At 41.6% G+C, this 19,553-nt stretch overlaps 1 protein-coding gene across 19 annotated transcripts in view; it reads left to right on the forward strand.

Annotated features, from left to right (window-relative positions):
* The window catches only part of AOPEP (aminopeptidase O (putative)), a 422,437-nt gene that overhangs the window by 103,227 nt on the left and 299,657 nt on the right, over nucleotides 1-19,553 (forward strand). For 17 of the 19 annotated variants that reach the window (XR_011567945.1, XR_011567946.1, XM_070794246.1 and 14 more), the window contains 2 exons: nucleotides 2,403-2,556; nucleotides 9,984-10,229. Coding sequence is in view for 17 of the 19 variants with exons in the window: in XM_070794246.1 (XP_070650347.1) it covers nucleotides 2,403-2,556; nucleotides 9,984-10,229 (400 nt within the window). In the remaining 2 variants the exon portion in view is untranslated. The remainder of the gene's footprint in view (nucleotides 1-2,402; nucleotides 2,557-9,983; nucleotides 10,230-19,553) is intronic. The other 2 variants (XM_070794256.1, XM_070794258.1) reach the window with 1 other exon arrangement.

The raw sequence follows: 19,553 nt of genomic DNA on the forward strand, positions 1-19,553 counted from the left end.
TGTCAGGTTGCAGAGAATGAGGCAGTTATGGGAAAGCAGAAAAATTAGGGAGGTAGACTCAGTACAGCATGTCATGTAGGATCCATGTCAGGCTTTTATCAAGACTGACATGGGATTGTCATGTCAATGACAATGGCTGAGATTGTCTCTACCTTCTTCTTACTGGCCTGGGATCATAGCAGCCATTCTTTTTTACAGCTGTAGTTTTTCTTCAAGCCCAGGAGAAGCTATGCATATCGTCAGATTGTCTCCAGCATCACTGGATTTGGTTCTCTTTAAAGAGGAGCCTGCCTTCAGCTTCTTAGTAAGCTGTGGAGAAAGTGATCTCAAGAGTGGCCACTCTTTTTGCAGAACCAGTATCAAACTTACAAGCAAGTTTGAGAAAATGGCTGCCTCTGTAAAGGGTTTCCAGCAGCATGCCCTTCTGTATTCCTTCTTCAGGTATCTCCTCTATTGACTTCCAAACTTGATAGCATATCTTGTTTATTCAAACTTGAGATCTGTTCATTTTGTCCTAAGTTTGTTTTCGTTTCCTATTTAAAATTTTGATTTTTATCAGAGAAGTTCTGTAATGTATTTCTTTCTATCTAAATTGTTAGTTTCAGAGGGTAATAAATAATGACCTCTCCAATCTTCCAAAGTTCAGATTCAGTTCAGTTCACTTCAGTTGCTCAGTCGTGTCTGACTCTTTGCAACCCCATGAAGCGCAGCATACCAGGCCTCCCTGTCCATCACCAACTCCTGGAGTTCACCCAAACTCTTGTGCATTGAGTCGGTGATGCCATCCAGCCATCTCATCCTCTGTCATCCCCTTCTCCTCCTGCCCCCAATCCTTCCCAGCATCAGGGTCTTTTCCAATGAGTCAACTCTTCGCATGAGGTGGCCAAAATATTGGAGTTTCAGCCTCAGCATCAGTCTTTCCAATGAGCACCCAGGACTGGTATCCTTTAGGATGGACTGGTTGGATCTCCTTGCAGTCCAAGGGACTCTCAAGAGTCCTCTCCAACACCACAGCTCAAAAGCATCAATTCTTTGGCACTCAGCCTTCTTCACAGTCCAACTCTCACATCCATACATGACCCCTGGAAAACCATAGCCTTGACTAGACGGACCTTTGTTGGCAAAGTAATATCAGATTAGTTGAGATTAAAAAAATCCAAGTATATGGAGAGCAAAATCCAACCTTTATTACTGATTTTTACTGGTAAAGCACTTTGAAAAATGTCATTAAAAGTCTGCTGGTCAATGTAGGCCTGTTAATATTTCAACTCTGAAATTGACTTTATCCACTCATTGACCAAATTGGATGACAACAGTCCATTCTATGAGTGTTTAACCCTCAGCAACTTAAAATAAGAAAGAGAAGATTAGCTCCTCAAAAGGAGTTAGCAGGGGCTGAAAGAGAGGCTGGGAGTGTTACTCTAGCGGTAGCTCCCGCTATGGGAACATGAAGAGTGAAGCACAGTGTTCCATATGTGAGGTGATACTAGATTCCCTAAAGATAACACCACTAATTTATAACGCATGCTCAGAAAAAAATATTACGTTAAGTCAGGTTGAATGATACATTGAGATTTCAGTAACATTAAAATCATTTCCTCATGTTACAAGAAAAGAAGCATAATGTGATAAGTTATCAATCATTTGTTCCTTTGGTAAGAACCTTCTCTATGGTTTGGACTAAGTGGAGGGGGTACACTTTTGGCTGTGGTAGGGAGCTCCAGCTACAAATTCCAGCCCTGTTACAAACTAGCTGGGAGTCCTTGGCTCGCCTGAACCTCTCAAGCTCTGTTTTTCATCTGCTTGATGAGGAAAGGGGACTACCCCAATATATTAACAGATAAAAAGGATGAGAGATAAGACCTGAACTTCTGTAAATAAGTAGTTTCAGGGTTGGTACTAAAACCCATATACTTTCCTTCCCGATCTCATTTTCTTTTTCTTTTTCTTTTGCTATATCCATTTTAGAGTGACCTGTATTGAATTTAGACAAAGTAGTTTGGCAGCACAGAAATGGTCATTTATTCATTCATTCAACATAGCATCTTCTTTTTTGTGCCAAGTATTGTGCTGGCAATATGGATAAGATATGTTCTTGACCCCATAGTAGCATACAACCTCTGTCCTTATGTGTTTGTAGCTATTAGTGACCGCCTCAACCCTTTATTTATAGCCTCACTTGAAGGGCTTCAAACTGATCCATGGAAGAGATCCAAATCTTCTTGGCTATGCTGAATCCATCATCTCTCTTTTGCTGAGACCTAGAATAATGCCCCACCTCCAAGAATTAGCTCATCTCAACTTAGCACACAAGCTCTTCAAGTGCCTAAAGAGAAAAAAATACAGAGTAAAGTCCAGGACCATGCACTGGACTCATTATGTTTTTCTCTTTCTGTTTGTAGACTACTCAAGTTGGCATTACTACGTCACCATGCCAATGCCAGCCTCCACCTTCACAATTGCAGTGGGATCCTGGACAGAAATGAAGCCGGAGATCTGCTCATCAAATGATGTGGCAACAGAGAGATCCTTCTCACCTTCTGAAGCTGACTTCAGGTTTGTACTTGTGAACTTGCGGAAAAACAAACACTTGAGGGAGCAGTATGATGCATTTATTCCAAGCACTGGGAATGTGAGTCATTCCTGCTGAGAAACTAAACCAAAATATGATTAATCAAAGCAGGAAAAACCCTACTGGGAGCGAAAGAGAGTTGAGAGGCAGAAATGTGGGCATATTGTTTATGCAGAAAGAAAGATAAATATATATGAGATCCTCTGGATAGTCAGGTGAAATATTTTTATGTGTTTCATTAAGTCAACAGAATCGTCAGATTCAATACTTTATCTCCTTCTACAGCTTTTAACTTTGGTTTTTGGTACTTATTTTTTCAAAAGCACAACTGAATGGAAAGAAGGTACTTGTCTGATGGATTACTTTGTGGGCCACTTTGCTGTTTTGATTCCTTGCCTGTTATCAGCCGTGTGCTTGTGGGGGCTGCTGTCCCTCAGTGGGGAGAGTCAGCCTCCTTGGAGCTCAGGACACGAGGAAGCTGTCAGAAGGCCATTAGGTTATGAGAATCTTGCTGGGTCAGGGCTCTGTTAACTTCAGTAGCAATTTCTTCTTTTTCAGGATGGATCAGAGAAAATCAAAGCTTTTAAAAATTAGTGTGGGCCTTTGGATATTCACTTGTTGCCTCCTCCCTGGGCTTTCAGCTATATCTAGTTTTCAGAGCCAAAAGGAAAGAGAATGCACATAAGAGGCACAGAAGTGTGCTTGCTCATTGTGTGTGTTGCATCATGCTTTGTTCCAGGATGACCTTGACACCCACCTCAGTTTAACCTTTTTTTCCTATAGACACAAAGTCACTAAGTCAGTACCTTTCAGTGAAGAGCAATGATACAGATGCTCATTTCATCCTTGAAAACCAACTAAGATATGCTCTTAGTGAAATTCCTCTTGTTTGGGTTTTATTTTGCTATGTTTCTTTCATTCTTACCACAGTGACAATAGTAGTCAGTACCCTTTGGAGATAAAGCCACTGAGGCCTCTATTAACATAGGCATGACTTATTGCCCGCATTTGCTTTTTGGAGGGAGGGAAGAAATTTCTACTATCTGCTCAGTAACTTGTCTGTCAGGACTGTCTGCCCTGAGCTCTATAGAGGATCCTAGATTGTTTATTGGGCTTTATTTATGTACTCTTGAGGGAAGAACATTGTGGATGGAAATGACATGTCTTACTTTCACATGGGAACATTTAATTGCCTGTGCTGCCCTCTGGTCCTCTCTTCCTCTGTTACTGAGATCGCAGAGTAGGCCTCACTCTGCAGGTTCATGAAGCCCAGATTTCTGAGCGTGGAGGACAGGTGCCCTGGAGAATTACTTGGATTTACAGCACACTTGGTATGACTGACAAATAACCTTTTTTCCATTAAGCACTGAAACACCAGGGTTATTTGTTACTGCAGCATATCTTAGCCTAGCCTTAATGATACAGAAGCCACGGGGTGTTGCAGTCAGAGAGGGTCTTGATGTAAATGTCATCTCAGTTAGTCCTGAGGATAAGCCTATTAGATTGATAGGCTTTATTATCTCCTTTTTTCACATAAAGATACAGAAGCTTCAGACGGCAACTTCATGTCCATATCCCTATTGAGTTACAATACATGGATTCACATCTCAGCTTGACCCCCTAGAGAGGTGATTCAGAACCTTGCCTGAGGACTTTTAAAGGCTACATGTAACATCCACACCTCACCTGGAGTCTGATCTACCTTCCCACTGTCATTGATTGGAATCTATCATGTTAGAACAGAAAACAGAAGTTGAGAGCATTGCCTTTGAAGCTGAAGGAGCCATTTCTATTGATTATGTCTCTTTGGGCAGGCCATACTTCCCTTCTCTGTAGAAGAAAGTCTTTGTTCAGGATTCTCAGATTCTTTGTGGTGAAGAATCACTGTGCTCTTCATCTACACCCTGAGGGCTCATTGACTCTTAGGGGAGGTGTGCATCAGGAAATGTGTGCCCTAGGAAACAAGGAGAAAGCAAAGATAGAACTTTGTTATTTTGTCCTTCTAGCCATATTCTCCGGAGAAGGAAATGGCAACCCACTCCAGTATTCTTGCCTGGAGAATCCCAGGGACAGAGGAGCCTGTTGGGCTGCCATCTATGGGGTTGCACAGAGTCGGACACGACTGACGTGACTTAGCAGCAGCAGCAGCAGCAGCAGCCATATTCCCAGAGACACACAGGAGGAGAGTGGGCAGCGGTCATTGCTCTCTGCTGCCCAGAAGTAACTGCAGTGGCTTTTCACTCTTCTTGCATCTATAGTTGTGATGGGAGCAGGATATGGACAGATCAAGTGGAGATTCTGGAAAGAGATGATATCTGAAATTCCTCTTGGGGTTTAGGGGAAGGGGTAATTTTGATTCCCCTTTTGTCCTCCTGAGTTTAGAACCAATTTAGAAACAGACAGAAGGAAAGCAAAATAAAGCTTTTATTGTTGACAGAAGCTGGACTGAGGGAGTGCTCAGGTTCATAGTCTCAGTGGACATTCTAATACTTCATTTCCAAATTACACAAATTTACTTACCCACCCAGTCACCCACCCAGGTGGACCTCTGCCAGCCTCCACAAGACAGATGCACACAGATTGCCGAACAGCCAAAAAGTAACCCCTCTGTGGGCAAGCAGATGGAAAAAGAGAAAGCCCAAAGTGGCAAGCCAACCCCATCAGCTGTGGAGAGAGGTCAGAGTTGCCACTCTGGGGAAGCACGTCCTTGTATGGAAACACAGGCCTGTGGAATGGAGTCCCTCCCACGCTCCCTCTGTGTCTGACATGCTATGACTAAGTTTTCCCTCCATTTATCACTGTGCTTGTCCATCAGAAATGTACTGCTGATAAAATAATAGCTTACATTTGCTTAATCCTTCCCTGGCTGCGTGCTCCATGTGTGCTGTCTTTAGTCATCAAAGGGTGGCTTTGTGTTTTTATCCATTAAATCTTTGGCTCCATGCTAAGTTTGCCAGCAAAGGTGCTCTAAAGTGCCAACTACAGTGGTGTTTTTGGTTATATTCACATCTGGTCCCCTTGCCTCCCTCAGCATCTCCGCCCCCTCCACCACCCTACCCTTTCTATTTCAAACCTTCCCAAGACCACCAGTTCAACTCCTGTAAATGTAACTTTTACAGGGGCTTTATACACCACAGGCTTGCATTTGCCTGAAATTTCATCTGGGTCTCAGAGACTTAGCCAAAGTATTGGTCACTGAACTTTTGATCACTGTTCATGTGGCCTAAATTATGTGAGGAATGTTCCCTCTTCCAGCTCCAGCTCCATGCATGCTCTAGCCCATTCTAGGTGAGCAAATGCATTAGTTAAAAGGCACTTAGGTAAACTTCTGAAAGTTTATCAATTTTATTTGGCTGCAGTATAATCTTCTCCAGCCACAGGGGAATTTTTGTGTTATGTTTAACCTCTCAAGGCCTTTGTTAAAATATTGTCTTCACTTGGGGGCCATTCAGTTTAAGCACAACATGGAAACTTGGATAAAGTCCAGAGGACTCAACAAAAATGATTAAATGCAAGGAAGGCAGGCAACACGAAGAAGAAAAGGCATTGAGGCTGTTCATCCTAAAGAAGGGACGACTTGGTGCAGGAAGAGGTCTTCTTTAGAGCTGCAAAGGTGATGAAAATTCCCTTGTGGACCTTGGAGGATAAATCCTGTTTCTATCTCTGAGAGTCTGGAAAAGAAGGAATTACATATATATATATATATATATATATATATAGGGTTTCCCTAGTAGCTCAGACAGTAAAGAATCTGCCTGCAATGCAGGAGATCTGGGTTCGATCCCTGGGTCAGGAAGATCCCATGGAGAAGGAAATGGCAACCCCTCCAGTATCCTTGCCTGAAAAGTTCCATGGACAGAGGAGCCTGGTGGGCTACAGTCCATGGGGTCGCAAAAGAGTCAGACACGACAGAGCAACTCACACACACACCCACATAATATGTATAATATATTATATATTTATAATATGTAAATTATAAATATATATAAATCATAGGAAAAATGCCAATTTCCATTACATCCTTCACTATGAGCAAACCTTTTCATATCTTCCTGGCTTGGTTTGGTTTCTCCAGCCCTTGCTCTCTCAAGATATTTCAGCTTTCTGTCTCTTACTGTACACATTTCAGTTTTCTCTGCAGTGCACTAAATGCCCTGAGAAAATGCATCCAGCTTCCAGACACTCCTACATCGCAGTTTATGTTAACATCACTGTCGACAATTCGCTGGGGGCTGGTGGTGGCATTTTGAACACTTGTGATTTTTATGGTAAGCAAGCATCTAAGCTGCTTGCTAAAATATGTTAATAAATTGTGTAACCTATGTCACTGTAACTTTCAGAATTAAAACTTTTTTTTTTCTCCCAAGAAAACTGTAAGCTCCTCAAAGATAGGGTTGGAAATTTATTCATACGTGTGTACATAGCAGCATCCTTTGAGGTGCCTTGAATAGAGCAAAGATACTGGAAATATTTACTAAGTTGTCAGGTTGAACTGAGGAAGGGGATTGTGAGCAGTAAAGGGTACGCTTTCCAAGGGAGACTTTTCTAGCAATCCCTTTGAACCTGTGGTAGGAAAACATTTGTGTCAAGTGGTTTTAGTACAGGACCTTCTTGAAACAAGAGATTGGCCTGAAGAAGAGCTTCTTGACAGTTTTCACTTTTGTGATTATGAGTAAAACATGGTCATTCTTACTCTTTGGAAAGACCTCTTATAAAATAATTTTAGCCTAGCAGTTGTGTGAGAGGGAACCAGTGATCAGCTTCCCATCATTTACCAGTCTAACATATATTTCACTAGTTCTTCCCACTCCTGGCAACATTAATGGGCACTAATACTATCAATACAAGGAAGAGTAGGAAGCCAGAGAACCACAGACCAGCTAAACTCAGCTTTGAGAAAAATCCAGGATCCTCTTTACTCAAGAAGAATCATGAAGTATGTGGAGCAGAAGGGTCAGCAGAGAGGAGCTTATGACCCAGTGTGATGAAAAGAATAGCTCTTACCCTTCAGAATGTAGTGTGCATTAGTTGGGATGATGCATATAAAGTGTTCAGAACAGTGCTTGGCACCTACTCAATGTTCAATAGCAGTTGCGGTAGGACTTATTATTGCTTATTATTCTTACTTAATAACACAAATTATTTATTAATTAACCATCAGATGTTATTAATAATATGTGCTATTAAAATATTTACTCTGATACAAGTCTGGACACAATGAACTGGTATTTACAAATTCTTGATTTGTTGGTGATATTGAGAATGTATTGCAGCAGGCACATACACAGAGATTAATAACTGACGGTTAGTGTGAAAGGAAGATATGGCATCATTGGGTTAATATTGCTTCTGTGGGAGACCATTCATGACCTTATAAAAGTACAGTATCACCTCACCATTTCAGGAACATGGCTGATGCGTGAAAGGGGCTCCTGTGGTGGTGGGTTGTCATGGAATCGCAGTGCCAGAAGAAATCTTAGAAACTGTTTTAGATTCTCTGTTTTTAATTAAAGCATAATTAACATACAACAAAGTGCACGGATTCTAAGTGTTTGGCCTGATGAGCTTTTGATGATTCTATGTGCCCTAAACCAGACAGAGAACTTCTATCAACCCCCTGAGTTCCCTCACATCCCCTTCCAATCAACTCCTCCCCTCCCCCAGCAGCCACTTGTGTGAGAGAGTGTTAGAGATTAGGAAAAAGAGGCCCCAGATACTGAGTTGCCTGACTCAGGTCAGCTAGCCAGCCTGAGACCAGCCTCTGAAGCCTTGATTTCCTGATCCGCCCCCGCCCCTCAACAGGAACACATGTGTGGCTTCCCTGATGCCGTTTCCATTTTTATTGGGAGTCTTCTGGTCTCACTTAGTTTGATTATAGCTAGATTGCCTTAAAGTCCTGCACATTCTCTCAGGCTTTGATTATGAAAAACAGTGGTAATTCACACAACTGGGATGACTTTCATTACCTTGGCTAGTGTCATTCCTGTCCAGAGAAAATTTAACTCACCCCTTTTTTCTTTTTAACAAAGTAGCTTTTGGGGGTGTACCTTTGGCTACCCCAAACTATTCTCTAACTTTTGATTGAATTGATGTACCAACACAGTATTTGTTATTAGGTGGACAGTTGCAGCCTTTTCAGTTAGATGTTTACCAGAAGGCATTTCTACTCTGTCTGTAAAGCAAGGTTATTAATCCAGAGACTTTGACTAATGTTCAATAATAATGAAGTTCTTCCTGTCACTTTATCCTCTCAGAAGTTTTTATGAGTCTCCACCCACTTCTCTTACCCTAACCTGTGGTAAAATATCATTGGTGCAGGAAGCTGTGTTCTGTGTCCCAGGCTGGCAGAGGTGAGGCTTATCTCCATGGCGGTGGGGATCTTCTTGGGCAGTGCTAGCCTCGGATGGGTGAACGGCACTTTAAGCACGTGGAAAGGAGTTATTGGTGTAGTCTGCTCATATTGGGATGTGCCAACATTTTAAGGTGTTTCAATATTCATTGTGAAGAAGTACCTACAGTTAGAATTATAATTTGCAGTATCAAATTAGAGGGACTTCCCATTCTGTTTGAATAAAGGCTGTGTTAGCAGGTGAAAAAATAGTTTCCTTTGATGTTGGTTTCTTTGGGTAGATACGTTCTCTTGAGGCCTCTGAGTCAGGTTCTAGGAATTCTTTTCCGGCTCCACCTTTGCCACAGTGGTGAGATGGTGTGGGCCGGGCTCTGATCTGTTTCCTTAAAAGGTTGATTCAGTTAAATTTGTATTGAAAGTGGATTGGGGAAAGTGTTGTATCAAAGTGCTCCTGTATTCCTTAACAGCAAAACTTTTGAGGGCCTTCATAAAGAACAGTTATTGTAGGTTACTTTTCAATAAAATGGATTATATTCTTTTGAAAATCTCGAAATGGCATTGTGATTTGTTTCACAGGATACATCACCGAGTCTACATCTTTTATTCTAGGACATTTCAGAGCGGGATCTTTAATTTGGTTGCACTGTTCCTGCCTTTCTAAATTGCAAATTATTCTGAACTGGAGAAGATTTTTCCCATAGTGACATTTGAAAAGCACATTTCTAAGGATAGGAATTGCTTTTTATTTTGCTGGGGGATTGTTTTGTTGTTTTGAATCTTAGAGATTCTGTTTATTCTAAAACAAGATTTTACTACTTCCACTTAGCTTAGATTGAAGATAATCAATTCAGCACTTTGATAAGTGTTTTGACCTGTAATTTTTTTACCACTCTATAGAAATAAACAAGACAAGAACTCACATGAACTATTTTGCTTATGAGTCCATTAGAACCACTGTCTCCTGGAAGTTGTCTATGTCTGTATAAGTACCTCATCTCCATGGAAAGAGGAATAAACCTAATTTACCATAAAGTGCATCTATTTATTTCATGTTGCTCCCAGGTATATTGGCGTTTGTGGTCACATGGAATACCCCTGCCGCTTCCAGAAGGCTTCTGCCACCACCCAGAAGATCATTCCTCATCGGGTCTTTGCTCCAGCGTGTCTGAAGGGTGCCTGCCAGGAGACCCTTCTGCCGCTAATCCCTCCTTGCCTCTCTGCAGCACACTCTGTCCTGGGAACACACCCATTCTCCAGGCTGGATATACTCATTGTCCCTGCCAACTTTTCAAGTCTAGGGATGGCCAGGTATGTTATTCTGTTGTGGTGGCTGGAGAACATGCTTTGGAATTTTTTTTTTTTTTCTTCTAAATTTTGGCACGTGTGGCATGCAGGATCTTAGTTCTCAGACCAGGGATTGAACCCGCACCCCCTGCAGTGGAAGCACAGAGTCTTAACCACTGGACCACCAGGGAGATTCCTGGAAATTCTTTGATTATTTCTTGCTTTCTCTGAGCTGTCAGAGCAGTCATTTGATAGATTGGAAGGGCCATCTCACACTCCACCATGCATGAGCCTTTGCATGTCATGGGCTCAGTTCAGTTGCCTTGAAAATAACAACTCACATTGTTGCTGTGATTGAGAACACATTGTGCTCCCAGAGTGGCGTATGCTGGATCATGGCTAATCAGTGGCTAGTTAGCTTAGGCGGTAAGAGCATAATGCTAGTGAGCCCAAGGTCATAGCTCTGGGCAGAGTCAACACAACTTGGTTCTAGGGCACAGGCTGCCGCGTAATCCTGTCCAGCTGTCTCATCCATTCTCACCACTGGTCACAAGGGCAACGACTTGAGAGCCCCTGTGTCAGAGAGACTGTGGATGGATCAGTGTAAATCTATCACCACTGCTAGAAAAACAGCTCAGAGCAGATGGCTTACTAGGGGAGGTTCAGGGGGGTCACTTGTCTTGCTACTATTTTTTAATATAATAAATATACTGTATTATTCTTATTGTCATCCCAATTTAGTTCGTATGGAAAATCAAGACCTGCATGTTGGACCTTTCCCTGTGTGTAATTTATGCCTAAAATCCATTCATTAATGCTGTTGTTCATTCAGTAATAGGGAGCTGTGTTTCACTCAGCATTTTACTTGGTTATGTACTCAGGCTTTTCTTGGTTATATTTCTGTTTGAAAATCTTAATCATTAACAAGTGAATATGCTTGACTAAGGATGGGAAAAATAAGCTCATCAAAACATGTGACTCTAAGTTTTTCCCTATTAGTCAAGGAAATTCCTGCTGCCAATTAATTTCCATGCTTTTGAACAGCTGTCATTTGTGGTGTTTTCCCTGAAAGCTGCACACATTCTTAGTAAAACCCATGAGTAGAAAAGAACTGACCAGAACATTTGCCTTTGATCTGTACTACACACGTATACTTTTAAAAAGCTAGCTGGCTAGTCTTAATCCTTGAGGAGGTCTGAGAAGGTCATTTAGACTGTTTTTTATCCTATATTCATGAAGATAATGGGAATGTAAAAACTAGGATAATTATATGTATTTGGTTATGTGCCTCATGTAATTGTCTCAGCTGTCTATATATAGAATTTGTCTTAACAAGGGGGCTTCCTTGGTCCCTTTGAAGAGTCTGCTGGACTTAATTTGAGTGGAATTATTGGCAAAGGAAGGGTTGTTCATTAAATGTTTCTTATTTGTACACAGTTTTGAGGGACTACATTTATTTGGAAGTTTTTAGCACTTTATGAGAGTTGCAGTTTTTCAGGGCATGTTTGCTAACAGTTCCAAGTTCTGACCTGAGGGAACCAGAGGCCAAGTAGTTTTCATACAGAGAAACTTATTTTCTACAACTCCTTCCTGACATCAGTCTGCCAAAACCAGAATTTGTTGACCTGTAGGCCAATCTATAAAGCTTTTCTTTTTAAGTTTGCCTGCCCAGGCAGGTAGGCTGTGTGTTTGCTGCTTTTTGCAGTATTAAATTGATTTAAACATGCTTAAATCTGTTTCTTTAAAGTAATAAGCCTAAGTATCCTATGGCCAAATGGTACTGGGTACAAATGTCAAAAGCTGTGATGGTGATAATAACTGAGTAGAAACAAGACTGCTTTTATGCTCAAAAACAGGAGAACCGTACATTTAAAAATTTGTGGTTGGTTGTCAAATATCATTTTTTTCCTTCTTTTTAGACTGTGGAAATAGTCTGCCCTGGTCTAGATGTTTTCCTGGGCTTAGTTACCACTCCCTGTATTTGAACAGTGGAGGGGGGATTGTGGTGTCTTACACTGCCAGTTGGGGGTGGGGAGACACTGTTTTTCCTAACTCTGACCTAAATTGATTCCACTTGCTTGGCTTGACTCTCTCGGGATCCCAACACCTTGAGCCACATGTGGCCGAGTAGGGTTTATGACTCAGCTGGCTCCTGGGGCCCCGTTGCCTTATTTATGGCCAAGGCTTTGCTTGGGGCTGTGTGAAACAAACTGGAACAAAAATGACAGTCTTGCAGGTCAATTCTGTACCCTAAATAGGAGTAGAGAAATCTCAAGTCTAGTAGGAGCCATTCCAAAAGACATCTCCACTGAAATTTGCCATTGTTCTATTAGTTGTAATGCACTGGAGATCAAAGGATTTCTTGATAAATTAAATGGTTCTTTCCTGAGTCCACATTTTATAAACATGTATGCAAGATCATAAATTCCATACCTCTGGACTTCTTTAGTGACTCGGTCTTAATCTTAACGAATAACATTTTATACTAATTTCGTATTCTTGTTTGCTAGATGACTTTAAACAGTCCCACATGAACTAAAATGAATAAATTATTAATAACCATTTTAAAAAGTGTTTAAAACTTTTGGATGATATCCATAATGATTTCCCTGTATTTTATATTTTACATATCATAATTTGTATGAATAAAATTTTCCTCTCCGAGTCTGTTTTTTAGCCTGATTTTGGTATTTCAGTATGGATAAAAAAAAAAACACATTTGTATAATTTAAATGTATGATAATGACAAATCAATTTATAAGGAAGTAAATAATACACAACATTTCAGAATTTGGAGTGCTTTTCAAACATAGCAGTAAAAGTAGAACATTTATCAGTATTGCACTTCATGAGTTTTATTACTGTTTAATATAACAGGACCTGTAACATATTAACTCCTCCCCCTTTTCTGAATCACTGTTCCAGAGGAGAGATACTTTCATGTTATTCTGGCTTTGAGAAAAACGACTATTCGCCTCTAAGACACCATTGACAGTCATATTCCCATTCTTTTCTCGTTCAGGAAGTGGGGGCTTGCTGTTTTGTTTCATTTTACTTTTGCTTTCCTATGAAGGCGGAATCTGCCATATAAGGAGCCCTGGAGTGCACCTTTCTTGGGTTGAGTACTGTGGTGTCTAAATGAAGATAAGAATGCATTTTAAATGAGTCTGTAGTGTATAGAACAACTCTCTTCTTGTTGGCATAATTAGCATTCTGCCATTTTTCATTGTGCCTTGTGTTTTCTCAAATGTCTCAGCTGGGTATTGACTAGTAAGCCTAATTTCCTAGGTATTGAGAAATACATGAAAGGAATGCGTCATCCTGCTTACACTCTTTGTTATAATAATAATAATGTTAATGGAATAATATCCTGGAATCAGATTTATGACAGTTGCCTCAAAATTAACACCTCTGTCTTACCTCTGTGGATGTTTATAATAAACGCTTAGCTTCACCATTTGTCTTTCAGCAGTTCACAATTACATGTCCCAGGTTGTAATTAGGTTGGCAGAACTACCTTGCTGACTTCCAAATACGTTCTTTTTTTTCCCCTCCTCTGTTTGATTTTGAAGGATCTTCTGCTTATCATTTCAGAGTGGTTTTATGTTTAGAGCATCAAATGAAAAAGCCATCTCCTAGAGGCTGTACTTCCCCACTCCACCGCTCACATGTAGACCATTCACCCCCGGTCTCTCTTGAAATACTGGGAAAAAAAAAAAAAAATGGAAGCAGAGTGATTGATGATAGGTGACAAATTCTGCTTTGACCTTTTCCCCACTGGTTCTGTACCAGATAGTCTTGTTCATGAGTTTATTTGCTTGTTTATTCATTTATTCATTCATAAAGCTCTATGAAGCACATACTGTGTGCCAGGTAGGATTTAAGATGCTGAGTCTACCGGCATGAAAGAGGTTGATGAGATCTCCATCATCATGGGAGTTACATTCTAGTCAGGGGAGAAAATAGTATGCATAAAAACAAATAATTAAGATGTGTACTGTGCAAGAGGAAGGGGACATATGTATACCTATGGCTGATTCATGTTGATGTTTGGCAGAAACAAACACAATTCTGTAAAGTGATTATCCTTCAATTAAAAAACAAATACATTAAAAAGATTTTTTTTAAGTTGAAAGAAATTGAAGACAATACAAATAAAAGAAAACACATTTTTTTTAAAGTTGTGTATTATGAAGAAAATAAAGCCAAGTAAGTGACAGAATAACTGGGGACCAGAAGCATTGTTAGGGTGAGGAGGGAAAAGCTTCTTTAAAGAATGAAACTGAAGAATGGTAAGGAGCCAGCCGTGTGATAATCTGGTGGAAAAGCAACTCAGACTGAGGAATGTTCAAGTCCGAAGGCCCCAAGCTGGGAACCATTGTAATGGGCTGGAGGAGCAGAAAGAAGGCCAGTGTGGCTAGCATGGCTTCCCTTAGACATACTTTGGGCACCAGGAAATGCCAGAGTCCAGCAGGGCTTCGGTCACCTGAGCCACCTGTAACCCATGTGAGGAGAGTGAGGAAGAGCCGCTAAGAAAGGGCAGAGCTTGAGCAGAGATCCATGGTTCCAGGCAGTCCTGTATATGGAGAGCGAGTTGCCAGGGAGGGCACATCTTTTCTGGGGACCAGTGGTGCTCTGGCGGCTCATGACCAACTGCTTGGAACCTGACTTGCTTTAGTACCTGCTGTTCTTGAGCAGAGTTCCCCACAGAGAAGGCATCAGAGCACTCAACGCGCCCCAGCAGCTGCTTGCTGATTCCTTGCAAGCTCTTTTTTGACGAAACAGATCACAGGGAGGGAGGCACTACTTACATGTTTTCTCAGCCTAATTTTTAAGGTTTTCAAAGACTGGACAAAAATAGGACTGATAAGTAAAGAGCACAGAGAAATAATTATCAATTACTGAAATATCTTCAGTGCACTTCAGAGCAGAGAAAAATGATAAAGCTCCCTATTACACGTGGCTTGTTCTTAAAAGATTTGATTGTGCAATAAAAGGCTTCTGAATGCTTATGCTAGTTCCTGACTGTTGCATACCCAATTTTCTTAAGTACCTCAATTTGCGAATAAACGGTGTGCACAAACATGCCCAAGAATGAATGTAACCGGCTCTCCCTCCACCCCCTCCTCCTGGGGTTAGACAGGGTGTTGTCCTGTTTATTCTTATCTCCCAGCCAATGTGTAATAGAAGAAGCAAACCATAACGTGCTGGTACAAAGGGCCTGTTGTTTTCAGCCTTCTAATTGTGCTCCTTTCTATTGGGGAAGGAAGCAGTCATAAATTTTTGTCATTATCTTAAGTAGCAAGGTTTCACAGTTTGGGGAGTTTTTCTTTACTTGTTCCTTGTTAGCTTCCAGTTGAATTTTTGAATCCCCTGAACTAAAAACTGCCATACTTTTAAACAACCCTCCGATAAATTTCAGGGACTTGTGACCCTTGATTTCAAGGCAGGATGCAACCATAGTGACTCTTCCCTTGGGGAACCGGATTTCAAGCCCTAAATTAGTGCACCTTTCAGCTCACCAAGGTTTCCAGCTCATCTGCTCTCTCTGATGTGCTGTGGATTTGGGGGTCTATGTGTGAGTTTTAATTCTTTGTTATTGTCACCATTTGTTTCCCAGACTTTAATAAATTCTTAAACTTCTTTCTGCATGGATTGTTTTAAAAAATATTTTAAAGGAGCACGTCTTTCCCCCGTTTTCCTGTATAACTCTTCTGCTTTTACAAACAAGTGGGTGTGAATGATAGAAAGCAGCTCATACCTTCCTTTCTTCCTATAAAATTTTAATCCTTTGTTTACTGGCACCCCTGCCGTTCACTGGAGCAATGAACAGAGTGTATCGTGGGTAGCAAGGTCCATGGGTCTACACAAGGGGGCTCAGTCCCCCTCAAATGCTTTCCCTTTGTTGCTTTATTTCTCCACTTTGTTTTCTATTTCTGCTTTTCTTCTTCCTTTTTTCTGTTTTTAATTAATTTATTTTTAAGTAGAGGATAATTGCTTAATAGCGTTGTGTTGGTTTCTGCTGTACAACATGAATCAGTCATACACGTGTATCCATGTGTCCCCTGGGAGGTGGGATGAGATTCTATTTTTCTTCTTGAGAAAATTGTTTATTTTACTCCTACCTTACAGAGAAGGGCTTTCCCCTTCTAATGCGTTCTGTTTCTTTCATTTTTCTTTCTTGAAATAGAAATGGGTATTCATAAGGCAGTGTTCTTCTGGGACTCTGGAAGCCCTTGACTGTGATTATCTGGATAGTTTTGACATAATCAGTTTGTAGTGAAAGAGGCAGGAGGGAGAAGGTGTGCATTTGCCCCATTCTTTACAGCACAGGTACAGGACCATATATGATGTCCCCTAGTCACTTAGAGCTGGAAAATCAGAGACAGAGGTAACAGGGCCTTACCCTGGGATGGCCCTCAGAGCCTGGGGTTCAGACTGAGGCAAGACTCATCCGTAACACACACACTCTCTCTCTCTCTCTCTCTCTCTCTCTATATATATATATTTATATTTATAAATATATATATATTATTTATATTTATAAATATATATATTTGCTTCAAGGTCCCCCTATAGAATCATAGTGTCTTGGAGTCTACTTGAAAATCAGCATTCACTATGGGCTTGTTTTGAGGCAGCCTTAGAATCTGGGTACCAGGCAAATTCCTGGATCACGTGTGTGTGTTGGGGCCAGATTCTCTCTACAGAGGAACAACAGGCAGAGCAAGCTCACAGCTTTTGGCTTAGCCAGAATCTTCTTGCCATCAAACAGCTGTGCTGCTTGTCAGATCCAGAAGTAGCATTTTATCATCATTATGCCATGATTCCTCACCCTCTGAAAGATTATGCTTAAGTGTTTTGTTTTCTTTGAACTGTCCTCCACACGCATAGACTGACAGTCTTACCTCTGAGAGCACCACTGGGGTCATCCTTCAAGAGAAGTTGTCAGGCCTTTGAAAGGCCTTCCTGAAGCAATCACCCCTCTACCTACATTTGTAATCTTCTCTCTCTATTGATGTCATCATAGGCCCCTAATCTCTTCCAGCCCTTGAGCCTGAAATGGCCAGTCAAGCCAGGCTTTTCCATTTTTCCATTGCAAAGAAACGGCTCATACTTTTTTGTTCCTCCCCTTGGTTATTTCTCTACAGAAGCATCATTACTGAATAGAATATACACTGTGGGTGAAAAAGAAGCATGAGGTTGAATGTGCAGAGTTGTCTGAGTTGGACTATTCCCAGTCGTGTGCGTTCTCACTCCTGAAGCCACTCCACGGGGTGAGCACGCGCTCCCGGCCTCTGGACTGTGTTGTGTCTGTGCTTTGGCGTGGAGCGGTGTGTGTATTTCTCTTAAGGCTAGACTCCTTTGGAGGAAAGCACCAACTCGGGAAATAGTTCTCAAGCAAAGCGCAGTATATGAATAGTCCTGCTCAAGGGAACATTGCCTATGTCGTACTACAGCCATTGTGCAGCTGGAACCCACCATGTCCAAGCCCTGTAGGCCTGTTTGCATAAAGCGGGCCAGAGATTTCCTTGTCACTTTACTCCCCACTAAAATGTAATTGGAAGAATATCCCAGCTACTTTTTCCTCAAAAGAAGCAGTAACTTTAAAAGGCCAAAGATGTGAGGAAGCTCACCTTTAAAGATGTATTACTTAAAAAAAAACCAAAACTGATTACTTCATGGGATTTGTGAGTACATTGCAAAAATCCACCCTGATTTAACCCCAGAGTGGAGCTCGAAGTAGCTTGAAGTAGAAATGTTTTATTTCTTGGTTAACTAACTGTGCTATTTATAGAGGTGACTCCTCAGAAAGTCTAGACATTGTTCCGGAAAGACGGAATACCAAATCTGCCCTTCATGTTCCCAGTCAGTGTGCTGAAAATGACCACTTCCCCTCTTTACCATCAAATGGAAACCTTGGAATTCCATTTCAAGATAGTGTGAGTGATACTTGGGTTCCCCGGCCAAAACTTAGGTTGGCCAAGGAACTGGGGGTGCTCTTGTAAGCCTGGACACCCACTACCAGGCCTTTGTTTCTTAGAGACCAGCCTGCTGAGATATGGGGACTGTGGTTGGAAGACCCTTGTGTTCGAGTTGGGCTTCCCTGGTAGCTCAGCTGGTAAAGAATCCACCTGCAATGCAGGAGACCCCAGTTCAATTCCTGGGTAAGGAAGATCCCCTTGAGAAGGGATAGGCTACCCACTCTAGTATTCTTGGGCTTCCCTGGTGGCTCAGATGGTAAAGAATCGGTCTGCAGTGTGGGAGACAAGGGTTCCATTGCTGGGTTGAGAAGATCCCCTGGAGGAGGGCATGGCAAACTGTTCCAGTATTGTTGCCTGGAGAATCCCCATGGACAGAGGAGCCTGGAGGGCTATGGTCCATGGGGTCGCAAAGAGTTGGACACCACTAAGCAGACGACTAAGCGTGGCACAGCACAGTTTTCAAGTCAGTCTCTTCTGAGAGCCCAAGCATCTACTCTCAGACTGAGTCAGCTGCAGTTTCTGGCTTTTATCAGCCATGTGCGATTTCTGAACATCTTACTGAAAGCTGGCAGTTGGAAAGGGATGGATGGGCAAAGCCAGGATTCATTCAGCAGACTCATGTCAATGGACAGGTGTGATGAATGCAGACGATTCTCTGGCTCCAGGAAATATGAAATCTTTAGCCTAAATCAAGATTTTCTACCTAGGTTCCAAGAAGACTAAAGTTTGGTGGAATGTTAATAATGTGGGAAAAGGAACTGTGGGTTAATTAGTTTAGGAAATGAGTGGATTAAACAAAGTAAAAAGGGAGTCTTTACTGGAGGGCTTCTGAGAAAGCTTTTAATATCTTTACTATCCTGATTTAATATCCTGGCATGTATATGCCTCTCAAAGACCAGGCCAGAATATGCAATATTCCTCTAAGACCTTGCTCAGGGATCCCCTGTACAGTGCACATTTCATCGGGCTGTTCTGGGTCTCAGGGAAACCACCTTCTCAAAACACACTTTAGAAAGTGATTCCTGGGGAAGAAATATCTTGGAGCCCATGACATGACTGGCTGTGGAGTCCAGCCTTCATGTGGTCAGTGGCAACTGAGGCCTTGCTTTAGGGCAGTGAAGAAGACAGGCTCACCACTTAATGCTGGGGGTCCCACACCTTTCTGATTATGCATTGATTTTTGAACAATCACCCCTTCCATATATTTATATTTATTTATAAGTCATATACATTTAGTACAGTGTTACTATATTAGGTTGGAGAAGGAAATGGCAACCCACTCCAGTATTCCTGCCTGGAAAATCCCATGGATGGAGGAAGCTGGTAGGCTGTAGTCCATGGGGTCGCAAAGAGTCAGACACAA

Source organism: Bos indicus, chromosome 8, assembly GCF_029378745.1.
Source record: "Bos indicus isolate NIAB-ARS_2022 breed Sahiwal x Tharparkar chromosome 8, NIAB-ARS_B.indTharparkar_mat_pri_1.0, whole genome shotgun sequence".
Taxonomy (NCBI): Eukaryota; Metazoa; Chordata; class Mammalia; order Artiodactyla; family Bovidae; genus Bos; species Bos indicus.